Below are 26374 nucleotides of genomic sequence, written 5' to 3'. Positions count from 1 at the left end.
CTTTAGCAGTGCGGAGCGCCTCCGTGATACAGAGAAGAGCAGTCTCAGTTGAATGACTAGTCTTGAAACCTGACTGATTTGGATCAAGAAGGTCATTCTGAGAGAGATAGCGGGAGAGCTGGCCAAGGACGGCACGTTCAAGAGTTTTGGAGAGAAAAGAAAGAAGGGATACTGGTCTGTAGTTGTTGACATCGGAGGGATCGAGTGTAGGTTTTTTCAGAAGGGGTGCAACTCTCGCTCTCTTGAAGACGGGAGGGACGTAGCCAGCGGTCAGGGATGAGTTGATGAGCGAGGTGAGGTAAGGGAGAAGGTCACCGGAGATGGTCTGGAGAAGAGAGGAGGGGATAGGGTCAAGCGGGCAGGTTGTTGGGCGGCCGGCCGTCACAAGACGCGAGATGTCATCTGGAGAGAGAGGGGAGAAAGAGGTCAGAGCACAGGGTAGGGCAGTGTGAGCAGAACCAGCGGTGTCGTTTGACTTAGCAAACGAGGATCGGATGTCGTCGACCTTCTTTTCAAAATGGTTGACGAAGTCATCTGCAGAGAGGGAGGAGGGGGAGGGGGAGGAGGATTCAAGAGGGAGGAGAAGGTGGCAAAGAGCTTCCTAGGGTTAGAGGCAGATGCTTGGAATTTAGAGTGGTAGAAAGTGGCTTTAGCAGCAGAGACAGAGGAGGAAAATGTAGAGAGGAGGGAGTGAAAGGATGCCAGGTCCGCAGGGAGGCGAGTTTTCCTCCATTTCCGCTCGGCTGCCCGGAGCCCTGTTCTGTGAGCTCGCAATGAGTCGTCGAGCCACGGAGCGGGAGGGAGGACCGAGCCGGCCTGGAGGATAGGGGACATAGAGAGTCAAAGGATGCAGAAAGGGAGGAGAGGAGGGTTGAGGAGGCAGAATCAGGAGATAGGTTGGAGAAGGTTTGAGCAGAGGGAAGAGATGATAGGATGGAAGAGGAGAGAGTAGCGGGGGAGAGAGAGCGAAGGTTGGGACGGCGCGATACCATCCGAGTAGGGGCAGTGTGGGAAGTGTTGGATGAGAGCGAGAGGGAAAAGGATACAAGGTAGTGGTCGGAGACTTGGAGGGGAGTTGCAATGAGGTTAGTGGAGGAACAGCATCTAGTAAAGATGAGGTCGAGCGTATTGCCTGCCTTGTGAGTAGGGGGGAAGGTGAGAGGGTGAGGTCAAAAGAGGAGAGGAGTGGAAAGAAGGAGGCAGAGAGGAATGAGTCAAAGGTAGACGTGGGGAGGTTAAAGTCGCCCAGAACTGTGAGAGGTGAGCCGTCCTCAGGAAAGGAGCTTATCAAGGCATCAAGCTCATTGATGAACTCTCCGAGGGAACCTGGAGGGCGATAAATGATAAGGATGTTAAGCTTGAAAGGGCTGGTAACTGTGACAGCATGGAATTCAAAGGAGGCGATAGACAGATGGGTAAGGGAGAAAGAGAGAATGACCACTTGGGAGAGATGAGGATCCCAGTGCCACCACCCCGCTGACCAGAAGCTCTCGGGGTGTGCGAGAGCACGTGGGCGGACGAAGAGAGAGCAGCAGGAGTAGCGGTGTTGTCTGTGGTGATCCATGTTTCCGTCAGAGCCAAGAAGTCGAGGGACTGGAGGGAGGCATAGGCTGAGATGAACTCTGCCTTGTTGGCCGCAGATCGGCAGTTCCAGAGGCTACCGGAGACCTGGAACTCCACGTGGGTCGTGCGCGCTGGGACCACCAGATTAGGGTGGCTGCGGCCACGCGGTGTGGAGCGTTTGTATGGTCTGTGCAGAGAGGAGAGAACAGGGATAGACAGACACATAGTTGACAGGCTAGAGAAGAGGCTACGCTAATGCAGAGGAGATTGGAATGACAAGTGGACTACGCGTCTCGAATGTTCAGAAAGTTAAGCTTACGTAGCAAGAATCTAATTGACTAAAATGATTAAAATGATAGAGTACTGCTGGGGTAGGCTAGCTGCGTTGTTGACACTACCCTAATCAAGTCGTACCGTTGAGTGTGAAGTTTCTACAATGCTGCTTATCGGGAGCTAGCTGGCTAGCTAGCAGTGTTGGTTACGTTACGTTGCGTTAGGAGAACGACAATAGCTGGCTAGCTAACCTAGAAAATCGCTCTAGACTACACAATTATCTTTGAAACAAAGACGGCTATGTAGCTAGCTATGTAGCTAGCTACGATCAAACAAATCACACCGTTGGGACTGTAATGAAATGAAATGAAAAAGTGATACTACCTGTGGAGCGACGCGAATGCGACCGGAATGCGAAAGTTCTATTCAGTAGACGTTGGCTGGCTATTGGCTAGCTAGGAGTGTCTCCTACGTTAAGGACGACAAAATAGCTGGCTAGCTAACCTCGGTGAATTAAGATAATCACTCTAAGACTACACACTCTAAACTACACAATTATCTTGGATACGAAGACAGCAAAGACAACTATGTAGCTATCTAATACTACACTAATCAAGTCGTTCGGTTGAGTGTGATAGTTACTACAGTGCTACGGTAGCCGGTGAACGTATGCTAGCTGGCTAGCTGCTAGGCAGATAGGAGGGCGACGAAATACGATAATAACGCAATTATCACTCTAAGACTCCACACTCTAAGCTACACAATTATCTTGGATACGAAGACAGCAAAGACAACTATGTAGCTAGCTATGTAGCTAGCTAACACTACACTAATCAAGTCGTTCAGTTGAGTGTGATAGTTACTACAGTGCTACGGTAGACCGGTGAACGTGTTGGACAGATGGCTAGCTGCTAGGCAGATAGGAGACGAAATACGAAATAACGCAATTATCACTCTAAGACTAATTACGCTAATTATCTTTGATACAAGACAGCAAAGACAACTATGTACTATGTAGCTAGCTAAGAGGAAAAGACGTTGTTGAGATTAGACAAAGTGCTAGACCGTTGTACTATAATGAAATGTAATGAAAAAGTTATACAACCTTTGAGACAACGACTATGGATGCAGTAGATGGTATTAGACAGTATCAGTTCCTTGTACTAGAGCCTCTCCTGTATAGAGCCTCTCCTGTATAGAGCCTCTGCAGTAGATGGTATCGAGTACAGATCCTGTATAGAGCCTCTCCTGTATAGAGCCTCTCCTGTATAGAGCCTCTCTACTGTATATAGCCCCTCTACTGTATATAGCCCCTCTACTGTATAGAGCCCCTCTACTGTATTTAGCCTCTACTGTATTTAGCCTCTCTATTGTATATAGCCTCTCTACTGTATTTAGTCCCTCTACTGTATTTAGCCTCTCTACTGTATTTAGCCTCTCTATTGTATTTAGTCTCTCTATTGTATTTAGCCTCTCTACTGTATAGAGCCCCTCTACTGTATAGAGCCCCTCTACTGTATAGAGCCCCTCTACTGTATATAGCCTCTCTCCTGTATATAGTCTCTCTACTGTATTTAGTCTCTCTACGGTATATAGCCTCTACTGTATTTAGCCTCTCTACTGTATTTAGCCTCTCTACTGTATATAGCCTCTCTACTGTATATAGCCCCTCTACTGTATATAGCCTCTCTACTGTATATAGCCCCTCTACTGTATATAGTCCCTCTACTGTATATAGCCCCTCTACTGTATATAGCCCCTCTACTGTATATAGCCTCTACTGTATATAGCCTCTCTACTGTATATAGCCTCTCTACTGTATGTAGTCTTTTTACTCTATCTACCTAATACCTATTTTGCACTATTGGTTCATTTCACTGTAAGGTCTACTACACCTGTTGTATTCAGCATTTCACTGTAAGGTCTACTACACCTGTTGTATTCAGCATTTCACTGTGACGTCTACTACACCTGTTGTATTCAGCATTTCACTGTGAGGTCTACTACACCTGTTGTATTCAGCATTTCAGTGTGAGGTCTACTACACCTGTTTTATTCAGCATTTCACTGTAAGGTCTACTACACCTGTTGTATTCAGCATTTCACCGTAAGGTCTACTACACCTGTTGTATTCAGCATTTCACTGTGAGGTCTACTACACCTGTTGTATTCAGCATTTCACTGTAAGGTCTACTACACCTGTTGTATTCAGCATTTCACTGTAAGGTCTACTACACCTGTTGTATTCAGCATTTCACTGTGAGGTCTACTACACCTGTTGTATTCAGCATTTCACTGTGAGGTCTACTACACCTGTTGTATTCAGCATTTCAGTGTGAGGTCTACTACACCTGTTTTATTCAGCATTTCACTGTAAGGTCTCCTACACCTGTTGTATTCAGCATTTCACTGAAAGGTCTACTACACCTGTTGTATTCAGCATTTCACTGTGAGGTCTACTACACCTGTTGTATTCAGCATTTCACCGTAAGGTCTACTACACCTGTTGTATTCAGCATTTCACTGTGAGGTCTACTACACCTGTTGTATTCAGCATTTCACTGTGAGGTCTACTACACCTGTTGTATTCAGCATTTCACTGTAAGGTCTACTACACCTGTTGTATTCAGCATTTCAGTGTGAGGTCTACTACACCTGTTGTATTCATCATTTCACTGTAAGGTCTCCTACACCTGTTGTATTCAGCATTTCACTGAAAGGTCTACTACACCTGTTGTATTCAGCATTTCACTGTAAGGTCTACTTCACCTGTTGTAATCAGCATTTCACTGTAAGGTCTACTACACCTGTTGTATTCATCATTTCACTGTGAGGTCTACTACACCTGTTGTATTCGGCATTTCACTGTGAGGTCTACTACACCTGTTGTATTCAGCATTTCACTGTAAGGTCTACTACACCTGTTGTATTCATCATTTCACTGTAAGGTCTACTACACCTGTTGTATTCAGCATTTCACTGTAAGGTCTACTACACCTGTTGTATTCATCATTTCACTGTAAGGTCTACTACACCTGTTGTATTCAGCATTTCACTGTGAGGTCTACTACACCTGTTGTATTCAGCATTTCACTGTGAGGTCTACTTCACCTGTTGTAATCAGCATTTCACTGTAAGGTCTACTACACCTGTTGTATTCAGCATTTCACTGTAAGGTCTACTACACCTGTTGTATTCAGCATTTCACTGTAAGGTCTACTACACCAGTTGTATTCAGCGCAAGTTTGATTTGATTTGAGGCAATACAGATTTCTCAGGAGGTTTATACACTGTCCACTAGATGGCAGTGTGCCCACTGAATACGGTCTCCTCTGACAGGAAGACTGAGGGCAGCGATTCATCAATCCCTCTACTGTACCCAGTTACTCCCATCAGGGATTACATGGAAACATTACCATCAGACCAGAATAGAAACCTTCTCTGTTTACTAGGTTGCTTTCCTGAGGAAACGGAAGGGAAATATTTGGTTCATAATTGACACGGCTTTAGAGTCAGACTTTTTTATTTGAAAGAGTCCTGACAAGAGAAACAGTGGTGGTTCACTGGATTATGAGAAGGTTCTCGTCTCCTTCCTCCTCCCCCGTCTCTCTCCTCTTCCCCCGTCTCTCTCCTCTTCCCCAGTCTCTCTCCTCCTCCCCCGTCTCTCTCCTCCTCCCCCGTCTCTCTCCTCCTCCCCCGTCTCTCTCCTCCTCCCCAGTCTCTCTCCTCTTCCCCGTCTCTCTCCTCTCCCCCGTCTCTCTCCTCTTCCCCGTCTCTCTCCTCTTCCCCGTCTCTCTCCTCTTCCCCGTCTCTCTCCCTCCTCCCCGTCTCTCTCCTCCTCCCCCCGTCTCTCTCCTCCCCCCCCGTCTCCTCCTCCTCCCCCGTCTCTCTCCTCCTCCCCCCCGTCTCTCTCCTCTTCCCCCGTCTCTCTCCTCCTCCCCCGTCTCTCTCCTCTTCCCCGTCTCTCCCTCTTCCCCCGTCTCTCTCCTCTTCCCCCGTCTCTCTCCTCTTCCCCCGTCTCTCTCCTCTTCCCCGTCTCTCTCCTCTTCCCCGTCTCTCTCCTCTTCCCCGTCTCTCTCCTCTTCCCCGTCTCTCTCCTCTTCCCCCGTCTCTCTCCTCTTCCCCCGTCTCTCTGCTCCTCCCCGTCTCTCTCCTCTTCCCCGTCTCTCTCCTCTTCCCCGTCTCTCTCCTCTTCCCCGTCTCTCTCCTCTCCCTCGTCTCTCTCCTCTCCCTCGTCTCTCTCCTCTCCTCAAGTATCCCCCTTCTCTCCTCTCCTCAAGTATTCCCTCCGCTCTCTCCCCAAGTATCTCCTCCCTCTCTCCAGGTATCCCCCCCCCCCTCTCCTCTCCCCAAGTATCCCCCCACCCCCCTTTCCTCTCGTAGTTTAAGTGGTAGTAGTTTAAGTGGTAGTAGTTTTAGTGGTAGTAGTAGTAGTTTTAGTGGTAGTAGTAGTGGTAGTTTTAGTGGTAGTAGTAGTGGTAGTAGTTTTAGTGGTAGTGGTAGTAGTTTTAGTGGTAGTGGTCGTAGTAGTAGTAGTAGTAGTTTTAGTGGTAGTGGTAGTTTTAGTGGTAGTAGTTTTAGTGGTAGTAGTTTTAGTGGTAGTAGTTTTAGTGGTAGTAGTTTTAGTGGTAGTAGTAGTCATTTTAGTGGTAGTAGTTTTAGTGGTAGTAGTTTTAGTGGTAGGAGTAGTGGTAGTAGTTTTAGTGGTAGTAGTAGTGGTAGTAGTGGTAGTTTTAGTGGTAGTAGTGGTGGTAGTAGTGGTAGTTTTAGTGGTAGTAGTAGTGGTAGTAGTTTTAGTGGTAGTGGTAGTAGTTTTAGTGGTAGTGGTCATAGTAGTAGTAGTTTTAGTGGTAGTGGTAGTTTTAGTGGTAGTAGTTTTAGTGGTAGTGGTAGTAGTTTTAGTGGTAGTGGTCGTCTGTGGGGTTAGGGCTAGGTGGTAGTAGTAGTTTTAGTAGTAGTAGTTTTAGTGGTAGTAGTAGTTTTAGTGGTAGTCTGTGGGGTTAGGGCTAGGTGGTAGTAGTAGTTTTAGTAGTAGTAGTAGTTTTAGTAGTAGTAGTTTTAGTGGTAGTAGTAGTTTTAGTGGTAGTCTGTGGGGTTAGGGCTAGGTGGTAGTAGTAGTTTTAGTAGTAGTAGTTTTAGTGGTAGTAGTAGTTTTAGTAGTAGTAGTAGTTTTAGTGGTAGTAGTAGTTTTAGTGGTAGTCTGTGGGGTTAGGGCTAGGTGGTAGTAGGAGTTTTAGTAGTAGTAGTAGTAGTTTAGTGGTAGTAGTAGTAGTAGTTTTAGTGGTAGTCTGTGGGGTTAGGGCTAGGTGGTAGTAGTAGTTTTCGTAGTAGTAGTAGTAGTTTTAGTGGTAGTCTTTGGGGTTAGGGCTAGGTGGTAGTAGTAGTTTTAGCAGTAGTAGTAGTAGTAGTAGTTTTAGTGGTAGTCTGTGGGGTTAGGGCTAGGTGGTAGTAGTAGTTTTAGTAGTAGCAGTAGTAGTAGTAGTAGTAGTAGTTTTAGTGGTAGTCTGTGGGGTTAGGGCTAGGTGGTAGTAGTAGTTTTAGTAGTAGTAGATTAAGTGGTAGTCTGTTAGGGCTAGGTGGTAGCAGTGTTACTATATCAACAGAGTATTGCAGGTGGTATTGGTCTAGTGGCAACAACAGAAGTCAGGAGTTATCAGCGCCTATAGGAGCTTACCAAATGGCTCACTATTCCCTATGGGCCCTGGTTAAAAGTAGTGCCCTATATAGGGAATAGGGTGCAATTTGGTACATACCCTGGGTGTATTCTCTCACCTTGAGGGCCAGGCAGTAGTCTGTGGGGGCCTTGTACTTGCTGCGGTAGTCCTGTCCGTAGTACACATTAACATGATCCAGCTGCAGGAAACACACCAGTTCTCTGGAAGCCTGCCAGCGGGAGAGAACAGATGGAGAATTTACAGTTGACTGTCATTGGCTTTCACTTCACTGGCTTCGACCTCACCGCACGGTCCACTGGGTGGCGCTTTACAGAAGATTGACTTAGAGGGACGTTGGTCATCTTGCTGCAGCTACTGCTGTTGATTGCTTTACTATCACACTTATAAACAGGAAATGATGTCTTGTGACCTTTTCTCTCCTCCTCTCCCTGCATGTGGCATTCAGAGGGTCAATGAGGACACAGAGTACTTTGGTAAACTGTCTGCCTTTCTGCCTGCCTGCCGGCCTTTTGGTCTGTCTGACGGCCTGTCGGACTTTGTCGGTTTTTCAGCCGGTCTGTCTGTCTGCCTTTTCCTTTTTCTGCCTGTTGGTCTGTCGGCCTTTCTGCCTGTTGGTCTGTCGGCCTTTCTGTCTGTTGGCCTGTCTGCCTGTTGGTCTGTCTGTCTGTCTGCCTTTCTGTCTGTTGGCCTGCCCTTCTGTCTATGCATGTATATATGTGTAGTGTTTAGTCCTCGCCCTGGGTAGTGTAATATAGTAACATGGCTGTAGCTGTGACCCCAGTATGTGTGAGTGTAGTTAATAGAGATCCCAGCTGGACAGACAGAACAGGCATTTTCCAAATGGCACCCTATTCCCTATTTAGTGCACCACAGTTAATCAGAGCACTATTCCCTATTTAGTGCACTACTTATGTAGGAATAGGGAGCCGTGAGGGTTTTAGAGGCTTTTTGTATCTTTAATCTGAGAGACGATATAATCTGGACAATAGGCTAACTGGTACTGATACTGTGCATTAAATAATCTAGGTCCGATTCCAGGAACACCATGCACTTCAAGATGGCTTCGATGGGACATGGATGGGCTTCGATGGGACTCGATGGGACATGGATGGAAGCACTCAAAATCCAGAGAAGAGCATTTGGATCTCCTCAAGGTTCTGTGCTTGAGGCTTTCGATTTCCTGTGCATTATCTTCAGGAACTAAACCAACTTTCTATTTCCTGTGTATTATCTTCAGGAACTAAACCAACTTTCTATTTCCTGTGTATTATCTTCAGGAACTAAACCAACTTTCTATTTCCTGTGTATTATTGTCAGGAACTAAACCAACTTTCTATTTCCTGTGTATTATTGTCAGGAACTAAACCAACTTTCTATTTCCTGTGTATTATCTTCAGGAACTAAACCAACTTTCTATTTCCTGTGTATTATTGTCAGGAACTAAACCAACTTTCTATTTCCTGTGTATTATCTTCAGGAACTAAACCAACTTTCATTACTAGTTTTCTGAAAATACTTGTACTTTTCTTAACCAGTTGATCATTTGCAGTCAGCCCCCATTGGGGAGAAAGTTGAACTTATTTCCTGTTTATAAGTGTGTTAATATTTCTAAATGTTTGATTTGGTTAGTCAGGACGCTAACAATCCAAAGAATAAGAATCTACGACATGTTATTTCTGAATATACAATGACAATTACAGTTTCCTATGTTACTGAATGGGTCAGAGGGCAGGAGAGGCCTGGAAAAGGATCATTTCATGAATCACTAGTGTGTCTTGGAGCAGTAGAGTGTTCAGACTTCATTGCTGATAATATTTTTGGCCGTGCAGCACCACAGATGTTTGACTAAACACACTATTTGAATACAGGTTAGTCAGTGTGTTAGGGATATTTGGCTGAAATGTTTGATTTGGTGTGTCCAGGGACGCCTTGGCTGAGTACAGTCAGTGTGTTCCAGGGACGTACCTAAGAAGTCAGTGTTATTTCTGAGTACAGTCAGTGTGTTCCAGGGACGTACCTTGCTGAGTACAGTCAGTGTGTTCCAGGGACGCTGAATGTGTTCCCAGGACGTATCTTGGCTGAGTACAGTCAGTGTGTCCCAGGGAGGCCTGGCTGAACAGGATCATTTCATGAATCACTAGTGTGTCTTGGAGCTTGGCTGAGTACAGTCAGTGTGTTCCCAGGGAATATTTTGGCTGAGTACCACAGATGTTTGACCCAGGGACACACCTTTGAGTACAGGTTAGGCTCAGTGTGTTCCAGGGAAGTACCTGTGTTCCCAGGGACTGAGTACAGTCAGTGTGTTCCAGGGACGTACCTTGGCTGAGTACAGGTTAGTCAGTGTGTTCCCAGGACGACGGTAGTCAGTGTGTTCCCAGGGACGTTTGGCTGAGTACAGTGTGTTCAGTCAGTGTGTTCCAGGGACGGGACGTACCTTGGCTGAGTACAGTCAGTGTGTTCCCAGGGACGTACCTTGGCTGAGTACAGTCATTGTGTTCCAGGGACGTATCTTGGCTGAGTACAGTCAGTGTGTCCCAGGGACGTACCTTGGCTGAGTACAGGTTAGTCAGTGTGTCCCAGGGACGTACCTTGGCTGAGTACAGTCAGTGTGTTCCCAGGGACGTACCTTGGCTGAGTACAGTCAGTGTGTTCCAGGGACGTACCTTGGCTGAGTACAGTCAGTGTGTTCCCAGGGACGTACCTTGGCTGAGTACAGTCAGTGTGTTCCCAGGGACGTACCTTGGCTGAGTACAGTCAGTGTGTCCCAGGGACGTACCTTGGCTGAGTACAGTCAGTGTGTTCCAGGGACGTACCTTGGCTGAGTACAGTCAGTGTGTTCCCAGGGACGTACCTTGGCTGAGTACAGTCAGTGTGTCCCAGGGACGTACCTTGGCTGAGTACAGTCAGTGTGTTCCAGGGACGTACCTTGGCTGAGTACAGTCAGTGTGTTCCCAGGGACGTACCTTGGCTGAGTACAGGTTAGTCAGTGTGTTCCCAGGGACGTACCTTGGCTGAGTACAGTCAGTGTGTTCCAGGGACGTACCTTGGCTGAGTACAGTCAGTGTGTTCCCAGGGACGTACCTTGGCTGAGTACAGTCAGTGTGTTCCCAGGGACGTACCTTGGCTGAGTACAGTCAGTGTGTCCAGGGACGGCTGAGTACAGTCAGTGTGTTCCAGCTGGCTGAGTACAGTCAGTGTGTTCCAGGGACGTACCTTGGCTGAGTACAGTCAGTGTGTCCCAGGGACGTACCTTGGCTGAGTACAGTCAGTGTGTTCCAGGGACGTACCTTGGCTGAGTACAGTCAGTGTGTTCCAGGGACGTACCTTGGCTGAGTACAGTCAGTGTGTTCCAGGGACGTACCTTGGCTGAGTACAGTCAGTGTGTTCCAGGGACGTACCTTGGCTGAGTACAGTCAGTGTGTGTTCCAGTCAGGGACGTACCTTGGCTGAGTACAGTCAGTGTGTTCCAGGGACGTAGGCTGAGTACAGTCAGTGTTTCCAGGGACGTACCTTGGCTGAGTACAGTCAGTGTGTTCCAGGGACGTACCTTGGCTGAGTACAGTCAGTGTGTTCCCAGGGACGTACCTTGGCTGAGTACAGTCAGTGTGTTCCAGGGACGTACCTTGGCTGAGTACAGTCAGTGTGTCCCAGGGACGTGGCTGAGTACAGTCAGTGTTCCAGGGACGTACCTTGGCTGAGTACAGTCAGTGGCTGGGACGTACCTTGGCTGAGTACAGTCAGTGTGTCCCAGGGACGTACCTTGGCTGAGTACAGTCAGTGTGTTCCCAGGGACGTACCTTGGCTGAGTACAGTCAGTGTGTTCCAGGGAGTACAGTCACCAGGGACGTTGGCTGAGTACAGTCAGTGTGTTCCCAGGGACGACCTTGGCTGAGTACAGTCAGTGTGTCCCAGGGACGTACCTGGCTGAGTACAGTCAGTGTGTTCCAGGGACGTACCTTGGCTGAGTACAGTCAGTGTGTTCCAGGGACGTACCTTGGCTGAGTACAGTCAGTGTGTTCCCAGGGACGTACCTTGGCTGAGTACAGTCAGTGTGTTCCAGGGACGTACCTTGGCTGAGTACAGTCAGTGTGTTCCAGGGACGTACCTTGGCTGAGTACAGTCAGTGTGTTCCAGGGACGACTTGGCTGAGTACAGTCAGTGTGTTCCCAGGACGAGGCTGACAGTCAGTGTGTTCCCAGGGACGTACTTGGCTGAGTACAGTCAGTGTGTCCCAGGGACGTACCTTGGCTGAGTACAGTCAGTGTGTTCCAGGGACGTACCTTGGCTGAGTACAGTGGCTGAGTACAGTCAGTGTGTTCCAGGACGTACCTTGGCTGAGTACAGTCAGTGTGTTCCAGGAGTACAGTCAGTGTGTTCCAGGGACTGGCTGAGTACAGTCAGTGTGTTCCCAGGGACGTGTGTTCCCAGGGACCTTGGCTGAGTACAGTCAGTGTGTCCCAGGGACGTACCTTGGCTGAGTACAGTCAGTGTGTTCCAGGGACGTACCTTGGCTGAGTACAGTCAGTGTGTTCCAGGGACGTACCTTGGCTGAGTACAGTCAGTGTGTTCCCAGGACGTACCTTGGCTGAGTACAGTCAGTGTGTTCCCAGGGACGTTGGCTGGGTACAGTCAGTGTGTCCTTTGGCTGAGTACAGTCAGTGTGTCCCAGGGACGTACCTTGGCTGAGTACAGTCAGTGTGTCCCAGGGACGTACCTTGGCTGAGTACAGTCAGTGTGTTCCCAGGACGTACCTTGGCTGAGTACAGTCAGTGTGTTCCCAGGGACGTAGTGTGTTCCTTGGCTGAGTACAGTCAGTGTGTTCCCAGGACGTGCCTTGGCTGAGTACAGTCAGTTGTTCCCAGCTGAGTAGTACAGTCAGTGTGTTCCCAGGGACGTACCTTGGCTGAGTACAGTCAGTGTGTTCCCAGGGACGTACCTTGGCTGAGTACAGTCAGTGTGTCCCAGGGACGTACCTAGTACAGTCAGTGTGTTCCTCTGGGAAGACGTACCTTGGCTGAGTACAGTCAGTGTGTTCCAGGGACGTCCTTGGCTGAGTACAGTCAGTGTGTTCCCAGGGACGTCAGGTGGCTGAGTACAGTCAGTGTGTTCCCAGGGACGTCCTGGCTGAGTACAGTCAGTGTGTTCCCAGGGACGTACCTTGGCTGAGTACAGTCAGTGTGTTCCAGGGACGTCCTTGGCTGAGTACAGGTGCACGTAACAAGGAGTACAGTCAGTGTGTTGAAATTAGCTGGCTGAGTACAGTCAGTGTGTTCCAGGGACAGTTTGGCTGAGTACAGTCAGTGTGTCCCAGGGCGTACCTTGGCTGAGTACAGTCAGTGTGTTCCAGCTGAGTATGTTGAGTCAGTCAGTGTTCCAGGGACGTGCCTTGGCTGAGTACAGTCAGTGTGTTCCCAGGGACGACCTTGGCTGAGTACAGTCAGTGTGTTCCAGGGACGGAAAAATCAGGCTGAGTACAGTCAGTGTGTTCCCAGGGACGTAAATTTGAGTAAGTCAGTGTGTTCCCAGGGACGTACCTTTGAGTACAGTCAGTGTGTTCCCAGGGACGTACCTTGGCTGAGTACAGTCAGTTGTTCCCAGGGACTAGTGAGTACAGTCAGTGTGTTCCAGGGACGCCTTGGCTGAGTACAGTCAGTGTGTCCCAGGGACGTTGGCTGAGTACAGTCAGTGTGTTCCCAGGGACGTACCTTGGCTGAGTACAGTCAGTGTGTTCCCCTGACGTACCTTGGCTGAGTACAGTCAGTGTGTCCCAGGGACGTCACCTTGGCTGAACAGTCAGTGTGTCCCAGGGACGACCTTGGCTGAGTTACAGTCAGTGTGTTCCCAAAAAAAAACAGTGTGTTCCCAGGGACGTGTTCCAGGACGTCACCTTGGCTGAGTACAGTCAGTGTGTTCCCAGGGACGCTTGGCTGAGTACCAGTTGGCTGAGTACAGTCAGTGTGTTCCCAGGGACGTACACTGAGGCTACTGGCTGAGTACAGTCAGTGTGTTCCAGGACGTACTGAGTACAGTCAGTGTGTTCCCAGGGACGTACCTTGGCTGAGTACAGTCAGTGTGTTCCAGGGTTCCCAGGCTACCTGGCTGAGTACAGTCAGTGTGTCCCAGGGACGTACCTTGGCTGAATACAGTCAGTGTGTCCCAGGGACGTACCTTGGCTGAGTACAGTCAGTGTGTTCCCAGGGACGTACCTTGGCTGAGTACAGTCAGTGTGTCCCAGGGACGTACCTTGGCTGAGTACAGTCAGTGTGTCCCAGGGACGTACCTTGGCTGAGTACAGTCAGTGTGTTCCCAGGGATGTACCTTGGCTGAGTACAGGTTAGTCAGTGTGTCCCAGGGACGTACCTTGGCTTTTCCTTTAGGTACATAGTAGATCCCAGAGGCTCTGAGCAGGAAGTATCTCTTCTTCCAGCTCTTCTTTCCATCCTCCTTCAGCCAGAGTACTCCCTCCATCTCAGGTACAGAGACGGCGCTGCCACAAAAACACTCCTGCCGCAGAGAGCACACACACACACACACACGCACACACACACACACACACTATGTAGCATGCACTAACAAGGTAACATTTTGAAATTAGCTGAATAAGTCAAGTTGTGTCCATCAGTTTGTTTGCTATGTTGAGATCACTGTACCTCCAGCAGTGCTTCCTTGTTCCTGTCTGCCATCTCACACGTCTCCTTCCGCCCCAACAAATAGTTCTGTGATTTTCCAGAAAAGGGGAAAATCAGGGTATGATAGTTAAATATCTAAATCTAAATTTAAATAAATCTTTATTTAACTAGGCAAGTCAGTTAAGAACAACAAACCTTTGTTTTACTAGTCGGCAGAGTAGCCTAGTGGTTAGAGCGTTGGACTAGTAACCGAAAGGTTGCGAGTTAAAACCCCCGAGCTGACAAGGTACAAATCTGTCGTTCTGCCCCTGAACAGGCAGTTAACCCACTGTTCCTAGGCCGTCATTGAAAATAAGAATTTGTTCTTAACTGACTTGCCTAGTTAAATAAAGGTAAAAAAAAAAAAAACACTAGGCTACCTGCTGGTTACTAGTCCAACGCTCTAACCACTAGGCTACCTGCTGGTTACTAGTCCAACGCTCTAACCACTAGGCTACCTGCTGGTTACTAGTCCAACGCTCTAACCACTAGGCTACCTGCTGGTTACTAGTCCAACGCTCTAACCACTAGGCTACCTGCTGGTTACTGACCCAACGCTCTAACCACTAGGCTACCTGCTGGTTACTAGTCCAACGCTCTAACCACTAGGCTACCTGCTGGTTACTAGTCCAACGCTCTAACCACTAGGCTACCTGCTGGTTACTAGTCCAACGCTCTAACCACTAGGCTACCTGCTGGTTACTAGTCCAACGCTCTAACCACTAGGCTACCTGCTGGTTACTAGTCCAACGCTCTAACCACTAGGCTACCTGCTGGTTACTAGTCCAACGCTCTAACCACTAGGCTACCTGCTGGTTACTAGTCCAATGCTCTAACCACTAGGCTACCTGCTGGTTACTAGTCCAACGCTCTAACCACTAGGCTACCTGCTGGTTACTAGTCCAACGCTCTAACCACTAGGCTACCTGCTGGTTACTAGTCCAACGCTCTAACCACTAGGCTACCTGCTGGTTACTGACCCAACGCTCTAACCACTAGGCTACCTGCTGGTTAATAGTCCAACGCTCTAACCACTAGGCTACCTGCTGGTTAATAGTCCAACGCTCTAACCACTAGGCTACCTGCTGGTTACTGACCCAACGCTCGAACCACTAGGCTACCTGCTGGTTACTAGTCCAACGCTCTAACCACTAGGCTACCTGCTGGTTACTAGTCCAACGCTCTAACCACTAGGCTACCCTGCTGGTTACTAGTCCAACGCTCTAACCACTAGGCTACCTGCTGGTTAATAGTCCAACGCTCTAACCACTAGGCTACCTGCTGGTTACTGACCCAACGCTCTAACCACTAGGCTACCTGCTGGTTACTGTCCAACGCTCTAACCACTAGGCTACCTGCTGGTTACTAGTCCAACGCTCTAACCACTAGGCTACCCTGCTGGTTACTAGTCCAACGCTCTAACCACTAGGCTACCTGCTGGTTACTGACCCAACGCACTAACCACTAGGCTACCTGCTTGTTACTAGTCCAACGCTCTAACCACTAGGCTACCCTGCTGGTTACTGGTCCAACGCTCTAACCACTAGGCTACCTGCTGGTTACTGACCCAACGCACTAACCACTAGGCTACCCTGCTGGTTACTGGCCCAACGCTCTAACCACTAGGCTACCTGCTGGTTACTGGTCCAACGCTCTAACCACTAGGCTACCTGCTGGTTACTGACCCAACGCACTAACCACTAGGCTACCCTGCTGGTTACTAGTCCAACGCTCTAACCACTAGGCTACCCTGCTGGTTACTGGCCCAACGCTCTAACCACTAGGCTACCCTGCGGGTTACTGACCCAACACACTAACCACTAGGCTACCCTGCCAGTAACCCGATAAAAATATACACTGCTCAAAAAAATAAAGGGAACACTTAAACAACACAATGTAACTCCAAGTCAATCACACTTCTGTGAAATCAAACTGTCCACTTAGGAAGCAACACTGATTGACAATACATTCCACGTGCTGTTGTGCAAATGGAATAGACAACAGGTGGAAATTATAGGCATTTAGCAAGACACCCCCCAATAAAGGAGTGGTTCTGCAGTTGGTGACCACAGACCACTTCTCAGTTCCTATGCTTCCTGGCTGATGTTTTGGTCACTTTTGAATGCTGGCGGTGCTTTCACTCTAGTGGTAGCATGAGACGGAGTCTACAACCCACACAAGTGGCTCAGGTAGTGCAGCTCATGCAGGATGGCACATCAGTGCGAGCTGTGGCAAGAAGGTTTGCTGTGTCTGTCAGCGTAGTGTCCAGAGCATGGAGGCGCTACCAGGAGACAGGCCAGTACATCAGGAGACGTGGAGGAGGCTGTAGGAGGGCAACAACCCAGCAGCAGGACCGCTACCTCCGCCTTTGTGCAAGGAGGGAGGAGCACTGCCAGAGCCCTGTAAAATGACCTCCAGCAGGCCACAAATGTGTATGTGTCTGCTCAAACGGTCAGAAACAGACTCCATGAGGGTGGTATGAGGGCCCGACATCCACAGGTGGGGGTTGTGCTTACAGCCCAACACCGTGCAGGACGTTTGGCATTTGCCAGAGAACACCAAGATTGGCAAATTCGCCACTGGCGCCCTGTGCTCTTCACAGATGAAAGCAGGTTCACACTGAGCACATGTGACAGACGTGACAGTCTGGAGATGCCGTGGAGAACGTTCTGCTGCCTGCAACATCCTCCAGCATGACCGGTTTGGCGGTGGGTCAGTCATGGTGTGGGGTGGCATTTCTTTGGGGTGCTGCACAGCCCTCCATGTGCTCGCCAGAGGTAGCCTGATTGCCATTAGGTACCGAGATGAGATCCTCAGACCCCTTGTGAGACCATATGCTGGTGCGGTTGGCCCTGGGTTCCTCCTAATGCAAGTCAATGCTAGACCTCATGTGGCTGGAGTGTGTCAGCAGTTCCTGCAGGAGGAAGGCATTGATGCTATGGACTGGCCCGCCCGTTCCCCAGACCTGAATCCAATTGAGCACATCTGGGACATCATGTCTCGCTCCATCCACCAACGCCATGTTGCACCACAGACTGTCCAGGAGTTGGCGGATGCTTTAGTCCAAGTCTGGGAGGAGATCCCTCAGGAGACCATCCGCCACCTCATCAGGAGCATGCCCAGGCGTTGTAGGGAGGTCATACAGGCACGTGGAGGCCACACACACTACTGAGCTTCATTTTGACTTGTTTTAAGGACATTACATCAAAGTTGGATCAGCCTGTAGTGTGGTTTTCCACTTTAACTTTGAGTGTGACTCCAAATCCAGACCTCCATGGGTTGATACATTTGATTTCCATTGATAATTGTTGTGTGATTTTGTTGTCAGTACATTCAACTATGTAAAGAAAAAAGTATTTAATAAGAATATTTCATTAATTCAGATCTAGGATTTGTTATTTTAGTGTTCCCTTCATTTTTTTGAGAAGTGTACAATCCATCAATGTTCCTTTAGCAGTCAGTCACCATGGAGACAATCTTACGAAGCTAGTTCACCATGGAGACAACAGTGCTCACCAGCTCACAATCTATGAATCATTGTACCACCATCTACAACATACTGACCTAGATCTGAAGGACACACTGGTGTCTGTGTGTCTGTCGAGTGACTTTGTGTACATACACTCAGTAGTATCAGACACTGTTTATATCTATTTTGGTGAAGCATTTCTATTTTGGTGCCAGTTCAGTGTATTGTAAAACCTGTCCTGCATCAGTTATGTGATACAATACTGACTGGCAGGGACAGCAGTGTTCTGCATGGCTATTTTGGTGTATCGTATTTTAAAGCAGCAGTGTATTTCTGAATCAGTTGTCTCCAGGACTAGTCTTCATTAGTGTCAAGGACTAGTCTTCATTAGTGTCCAGGACTAGTCTTCATTAGTGTCCAGGACTAGTCTTCATTAGTGTCCAGAACTAGTCTTCATTAGTGTCCAGAACTAGTCTTCATTTGTCTCCAGGACTAGTCTTCATTTGTCTCCAGGACTAGTCTTCATTTGTCTCCAGAATTAGTCTTCATTAGTGTCCAGGACTAGTCTTCATTAGTGTTCAGGACTAGTCTTCATTAGTGTCCAGGACTGGTCTCCATTAGTATCCAGGACTAGTAATCATTTGTCTCCAGAACTAGTCTTCATTAGTGTCCAGGACTAGTCTTCATTAGTCTCCAGGACTAGTCTTCATTTGTGTCCAGGACTGGTCTTCATTCGTGTCCAGGACTGGTCTTCATTAGTGTCCAGGACTAGTCTTCATTAGTGTCCAGGACTAGTCTTCATTAGTGTCCAGGACTAGTCTTCATTTGTCTCCAGGACTAGTCTTCATTTGTCTCCAGGACTAGTCTTCCTTCGTGTCCAGGACTAGTAATCATTTGTCTCCAGAACTAGTCTTCATTTTCTCCAGGACTAGTCTTCATTAGTGTCCAGGACTAGTCTTCATTAGTGTCCAGAACTAGTCTTCATTCGTGTCCAGGACTAGTCTTCATTTGTCTCCAGGACTAGTCTTCCTTCATGTCCAGGACTAGTAATCATTTGTCTCCAGAACTAGTCTTCATTAGTGTCCGGGACTAGTCTTCATTAGTGTCCAGGACTAGTCTTCATTAGTGTCCAGGACTGGTCTTCATTAGTGTCCAGGACTGGTCTTCATTAGTGTCCAGGACTGGTCTTCATTAGTGTCCAGGACTGGTCTTCATTAGTGTCCAGGACTGGTCTTCATTAGTGTCCAGAACTAGTCTTCATTAGTGTCCAGAACTAGTCTTCATTAGTGTCCAGGACTGGTCTTCATTAGTGTCCAGAACTAGTCTTCATTAGTGTCCAGAACTAGTCTTCATTAGTGTTCAGGACTAGTCTTCATTAGTGTGTGGGAAACCAGTCCAACATGTAGTTGCTGGCTGTAGGGTATTGGCTGTATTGACTGGCTGTCTCACCTGTGGGTTCTTGAAGAGGGCGTACTTCTCGATGCGTTCTATGAACATCAGTCTGTTCTGACTGTCTCTGGTCCAGTTCTGAAGGTTCTCCACCAGGTTCTCATGGTCCTCAAAGATACGCTCTGGGAGGAAGTGGAGAAAGAGAGAGAATATAGTGTTAGGCTGTAATAGGTTCAATCTGTAAAACAGATTGATTTGGGGTATTAATTGATAAATAACACCATGCTCTGGACATACAGTTGAAGTCGGAAGTTTACATACACCTTAGCCAAATACATTTAAAATCCGATTTTCACAATTCCTGACATTTAATCGCAGTTAAAATTCCCTGTTTTAGGTCAGTTAGGATCACCACTTTATTTTAAGAATGTGAAATGTCAGAACAATAGTAGAGAGCATGATTTATTTCAGCTTTTATTTCTTTCATCACATTCCCAGTGGGTCAGAAGTTTACATACACTGAATTAGTATTTGGTAGCATTGCCTTTCAATTATTTAACTTGGGTCAAACGTTTCGGGTAGCCTTACACAAGCTTCCCATTATAAGTTGGGTGAATTTTGGCCCATTCCTCCTGACAAAGCTGGTGTAACTGAGTCAGGTTTGCTCGCACACGCCTTTTCAGTTCGGCCCACAAATTTTCTATAGGATTGAGGTCAGGGCTTTGTGATGGCCACTCCAATACCTTGACTTTGTTGTCCTTAAGCCATTTTGCCACAACTTTGGAAGTATGCTTGGGGTCATTGTCCATTTGGAAGATCCATTTGCGACCAAGCTTTAACTTTCTGACTGATGTCTTGAGATGTTGCTTCAATATAACCACATATTTTCCCACCTCATGATGCCATCTATTTTGTGAAGTGCACCAGTCCCTCCTGCAGCAAAGCACTCCCACAACATGATGCTGCCACCCCCGTGCTTCACGGTTGGGATGGTGTTCTTCGGCTTGCAAGCCTCTCCCTTTTTCCTCTAAACATAACGATGGTCATTATGGCCAAACAGTTCTATTTTTGTTTCATCAGACCAGAGGACATTTCTCCAAAAAGTACAATCTTTGTCCCCATGTGCAGTTGCAAACCGTAGTCTGGCTTTTTAAAAGCGGTTTTGGAGCTTGCTGAGCGGCCTTTCAGGTTATGTCGATATAGGACTCGTTTTACTGTGGATATAGATAATTTTGTGCCTGTTTCCTCCACCATCTTCACAAGGTCGTTTGCTGTTGTTCTGGGATTGATTTGCAATTTTCGCACCAAAGCATGTTCATCTCTTGGAGACAGAACGCGTCTCCTTCCTGAGCGGTATGACGGCTGCGTGGTCCCATGGTGTTTGTACAGATGAACATGGTACCTTCAGGTGTTTGGACATTTCTCCCAAGGATGAACCAGACTTGTGGAGGTCTTGGTTGATTTCTTTTGATTTTCTCATGATGTCAAGCAAAGAGGCACTGAGTTTGAAGGTAGGCCTTGAAATACATCCACAGGTACACCTCCAATTGACTCGCATGATGTCAATTAGCCTATCAAAAGCTTCTAAAGCCATGACATAATTTTCTGGAATCTTCCAAGCTATTTAAAGGCACAGTAAATTTAGTGTATGTAAACGTCTGACCCACTAGAATTGTGATACAGTTCATTATTATGTGTAATAATCTGTCTGTAAACAAGTGTTGGAAAATGACTTGTGTCAATGCACAAAGTAGATGTCCTAACCGACTTGCCAAAACTATAGTTTGTTAACAAAAAATGTGTGGAGTGGTTAATGACTCCAACCTAAGTGTATGTAAACTCCTGACTTCAACTGTTTCCCCATACTCTGGGCGTATTCCCCCATACTCTGGGCGTTGTCCCCCATACTCTGGGCGTATTCCCATACTCTGGGCGTATTCCCCCATACTCTGGGCGTATTCCCCCATACTCTGGGCGTATCCCCATACTCTGGGCGTATCCCCATACTCTGGGCGTATCCCCATACTCTGGGCGTATCCCCATACTCTGGGCGTATCCCCATACTCTGGGCGTATTCCCATACTCTGGGCGTATTCCCATACTCTGGGCGTATCCCCCCATACTCTGGGCGTATCCCCCCATACTCTGGGCGTATCCCCGCATACTCTGGGCGTATTCCCATACTCTGGGCGTTGTCCCCCATACTCTGGGCGTATTCCCCCATACTCTGGGCGTATCCCCATACTCTGGGCGTATCCCCATACTCTGGGCGTATCCCCCCATACTCTGGGCGTATCCCCCCATACTCTGGGCGTATCCCCCCATACTCTGGGCGTATCCCCCCATACTCTGGGCGTATCCCCCCATACTCTGGGCGTATTCCCATACTCTGGGCGTATTCCCATACTCTGGGCGTATCCCCCCATACTCTGGGCGTATCCCCCCATACTCTGGGCGTATTCCCATACTCAGGGCGTATTCCCATACTCTGGGCGTATTCCCATACTCTGGGCGTATTCCCATACTCTGGGCGTATTCCCATACTCTGGGCGTATTCCCATACTCTGGGCGTATTCCCATACTCTGGGCGTATCCCCCCATACTCTGGGCGTATCCCCCCATACTCTGGGCGTATTCCCATACTCTGGGCGTATTCCCATACTCTGGGCGTATCCCCCCATACTCTGGGCGTATCCCCCCATACTCTGGGCGTATTCCCATACTCTGGGCGTATTCCCATACTCTGGGCGTATTCCCATACTCTGGGCGTATCCCCCCATACTCTGGGCGTATCCCCCCATACTCTGGGCGTATTCCCATACTCTGGGCGTATTCCCATACTCTGGGCGTATCCCCCCATACTCTGGGCGTATCCCCCCATACTCTGGGCGTATCCCCCCATACTCTGGGCGTATCCCCCCATACTCTGGGCGTATCCCCCCATACTCTGGGCGCATCCCCCCATACTCTGGGCGCGTATTCCCATACTCTGGGCGTATTCCCATACTCTGGGCGTATCCCCCCATACTCTGGGCGTATCCCCCCATACTCTGGGCGTATCCCCCCATACTCTGGGCGTATCCCCCCATACTCTGGGCGTATCCCCCCATACTCTGGGCGCATCCCCCCATACTCTGGGCGCATCCCCCCATACTCTGGGCGCATCCCCCCATACTCTGGGCGTATTCCCATACTCTGGGCGTATCCCCCCATACTCTGGGCGTATCCCCCCATACTCTGGGCGTATCCCCCCATACTCTGGGCGTATCCCCCATACTCTGGGCGTATCCCCCCATACTCTGGGCGTATTCCCCCATACTCTGGGCGTATTCCCCCATACTCTGGGCGTATCCCCCCATACTCTGGGCGTATCCCCCCATACTCTGGGCGTATCCCCCCATACTCTGGGCGTTGTCCCCCATACTCTGGGCGTATTCCCATACTCTGGGCGTATTCCCCCATACTCTGGGCGTATCCCCCCATACTCTGGGCGTATTCCCCCATACTCTGGGCGTATTCCCCCATACTCTGGGCGTATTCCCCCATACTCTGGGCGTATTCCCCCATACTCTGGGCGTATTCCCCCATACTCTGGGCGTATCCCCATACTCTGGGCGTATCCCCATACTCTGGGCGTATCCCCATACTCTGGGCATACTCTGGGCGTATCCCCCCATACTCTGGGCGTATCCCCCCATACTCTGGGCGTATCCCCCCATACTCTGGGCGTATTCCCATACTCTGGGCGTATCCCCCCATACTCTGGGCGTATCCCCCCATACTCTGGGCGTATCCCCCCATACTCTGGGCGTATCCCCCCATACTCGGGGCGTATTCCCATACTCGGGGCGTATTCCCATACTCGGGGCGTATTCCCATACTCTGGGCGTATCCCTCCATACTCTGGGCGTATCCCCCCATACTCTGGGCGTATCCCCCCATACTCTGGGCGTATCCCCCCATACTCTGGGCGTATCCCCCCATACTCTGGGCGTATTCCCCCCATACGCTGGGCGTATTCCCCCCATACTCTGGGCGTATCCCCCATACTCTGGGCGTATTCAACATAATACTAGAATATGAGTTGTGAGTTTCATTCTGATGACCATCTACAGACAGTAAAATAATAAAGACATGAATTATTGTCAATGGAATGGTAAAACCCCCTAATCTGTTGTATTAGCTACAACCTCAGGCCATTAGACTATTAAAACATTACAGAACGAACCATCAACCATCTTTTACACCACTCCCAGGAGATTTACAGCCCATTCCCCAACATCCTAAATCTGTCCTCCCCAGGGGATTATAGCCCATTCCCCAACATCCTAAATCTGTCCTCCCCAGGGGATTATAGCCCAATCCCCAACATCCTAAAGGTACCGTCCCAAGGGGATTATAGCCCATTCCCCAACATCCTAAAGGTACCCTCCCCAACATCCTAAATCCGTCCTCCCCAGGGGATTATAGCCCAATCCCCAACATCCTAAAGGTACTCTTCCAAGGGGATTATAGCCCATTCCCCAACATCCTAAAGGTACCCTCCCAAGGGGATTATAGCCCATTCCCCAACATCCTAAATCTGTCCTCCCCAGGGGAGTATAGCCCATTCCCCAACATCCTAAATCTGTCCTCCCCAGGGGATTATAGCCCATTCCCCAATATCTTAAATCTGTCCTCCCAAGGGGATTATAGCCCAATCCCCAACATCCTAAAGGTACCCTCCCCAACATCCTAAAGGTACCCTCCCCAACATCCTAAAGGTACCCTCCCCAGGGGATTATAGCCCAATCCCCAACATCCTAAATCTGTCCTCACCAGGAGATTATAGCCCATTCCCCAACATCCTAAATCTGTCCTCACCAGGGGATTATAGCCCATTCCCCAACATCCTAAATCTGTCCTCCCCAGGGGATTATAGCCCATTCCCCAACATCCTAAATCTGTCCTCCCCAGGAGATTATAGCCCATTCCCCAACATCCTAAATCTGTCCTCCCCAGGAGATTATAGCCCATTCCCCAACATCCTAAATCTGTCCTCACCAGGGGATTATAGCCCATTCCCCAACATCCTAAAGGTACCCTCACCAGGAGATTATAGCCCATTCCCCAACATCCTAAATCTGTCCTCCCCAGGGGATTATAGCCCATTCCCCAACATCCTGAATCTGTCCTCCCCAGGAGATTATAGCCCATTCCCCAACATCCTAAATCTGTCCTCCCCAGGGGATTATAGCCCAATCCCCAACATCCTAAATCTGTCCTCCCCAGGGGATTTATAGCCCATTCCCCAACATCCTAAATCTGTCCTCACCAGGAGATTATAGCCCATTCCCCAACATCCTAAAGGTACCCTCCCAAGGGGATTATAGCCCATTCCCCAACATCCTAAAGGTACCCACCCCAGGGGATTATAGCCCAATCCCCAACATCCTAAAGGTACCCTCCCAAGGGGATTACAGCACATTCCCCAACATCCTAAAGGTACCATCCCAAGGGGATTACAGCCCATTCCCCAACATCCTAAATCTGTCCTCCCAAGGGGATTACAGCCCATTCCCCAACATCCTAAATCTGTCCTCCCCAGGGGATTATAGCCCATTCCCCAATATCCTAAATCTGTCCTCCCCAGGGGATTATAGCCCATTCCCCAACATCCTAAATCTGTCCTCCCAAGGGGATTATAGCCCATTCCCCAACATCCTGAATCTGTCCTCCCCAGGAGATTTACAGCCCATTCAAGAATAGTCTGATGGGTGACATTATTAGCCCAGCATTGGAAACAATCACTTTTTCTAATCATAGTCTCTCATGTAACCTAGCTCCTAGGCTTATATGTTTTGGCAAGGCTTGTATCACACTAAAGTGACCAAATAACTTTATAAATTCAGCACATGAATCTGCTTTACATGGGGTGTAGAATAGAGGTCGGCATGGCCTATGAATTAGGGCCGATTTCAAGTTTTCATAACAATCGGTAATCGGCATGATGGCAGATTACATTGCACTCCACGAGGAGACTGCGTGGCAGGCTGACTGCCTGTTACTCCACGAGGAGACTGCGTGGCAGGCTGACCACCTGTTACGCAAGTGCAGCAAGGAGCCAAGGTAAGGTGCTAGCTAGCATTAAAACTTATCTTATAAAATACAATCAATCTTCACATAATCACTAGTTAACTACACATGGTTGATGATATTACTAGGTTAACTAGCTTGTCCTGCGTTGCATATAATCAATGTGGTGCCTGTTAATTTATCATCGAATCACAGCCTACTACGCCACACGGGGGATCATTTAACAAAAACGCATTCGCAGAAAAAGCACGAATGTACCGAACCATAAACATGAATGCCTTTCTTAAAATCAATACACAGAAGTATATATTTTTAAAACTGCATATTTAGTTAAAAGAAATCCAGGTTAGCAGGCAATATTAACCAGGTGAAATTGTGTCACTTCTCTTGCGTTCATTGCACGCAGAGTCTATGAGTATATGCAACCGTTTGGGCTGCCTGGCTCGTTGCGGACTAATTTGCAAGAATTGTACATAATTATGACCTAACATTGAAGGTTGTGCAATGTAACAGGAATATTTAGACTGATGGATGCCACCCGTTAGATAAAATTATAGTTTCCGGATTCGACCATATTAATGACCTACGGCTTGTATTTCTGTGTGTTATAATTAAGTCTATGATTTGATAGAGCAGTCTGACTGAGCAGCAGCAGAATCGTAAGCATTCATTCAAACAGCACTTTCCTGCGTTTTGCCAGCAGCTCTTCCTTGTGCTTGAAGCACTGCGCTGTTTATGACTTCAAGCCTATCAACTCCTGAGGCTGGCAATACTAAAGTGTCTAAATCAGAACCGTCCAGAGTAGTGATGCTGGACGGGCAGACAGCGATCGGTTGAAGAGCATGAACTTAGTTTTACTAGCATTTAAAATCATCAAATGAAATCAAATGTATTTATATAGCCCTTCGTACATCAGCTGATATCTCAAAGTGCTGTACAGAAACCCAGTCTAAAACCCCAAACAGCAAGCAATGCAGGTGTAGAAGCACGGTGGCTAGGAAAAACTCCCTAGAAAGGCCAAAACCTAGGAAGAAACCTAGAGAGGAACCAGTAGTGGAGAGGGTAGCAAGTTTTAAGTTCCTCGGCATACACATCACAGACAAACTGAATTGGTCCACTCACACTGACAGCGTCGTGAAGAAGGCGCAGCAGCGCCTCTTCAACCTCAGGAGGCTGAAGAAATTCGGCTTGTCACCAAAAGCACTCACAAACTTCTACAGATGCACAATCGAGAGCATCCTGGCGGGCTGTATCACCGCCTG

General features: G+C 48.4%; 1 protein-coding gene across 1 annotated transcript in view; it reads right to left on the bottom strand.

Annotated features, from left to right (window-relative positions):
• The window catches only part of raph1a (Ras association (RalGDS/AF-6) and pleckstrin homology domains 1a), a 230720-nt gene that overhangs the window by 18925 nt on the left and 185421 nt on the right, over positions 1-26374 (bottom strand). The window contains 4 exon segments of the mRNA XM_065019679.1: positions 7609-7719; positions 13872-14015; positions 14162-14227; positions 19098-19219. Coding sequence (XP_064875751.1) covers positions 7609-7719; positions 13872-14015; positions 14162-14227; positions 19098-19219 — 443 coding nt within the window.

This window comes from Oncorhynchus nerka, linkage group LG1, assembly GCF_034236695.1.
Source record: "Oncorhynchus nerka isolate Pitt River linkage group LG1, Oner_Uvic_2.0, whole genome shotgun sequence".
Classification (NCBI taxonomy): domain Eukaryota; kingdom Metazoa; phylum Chordata; class Actinopteri; order Salmoniformes; family Salmonidae; genus Oncorhynchus; species Oncorhynchus nerka.
This window is presented reverse-complemented; position numbering and strand designations above follow the sequence as displayed.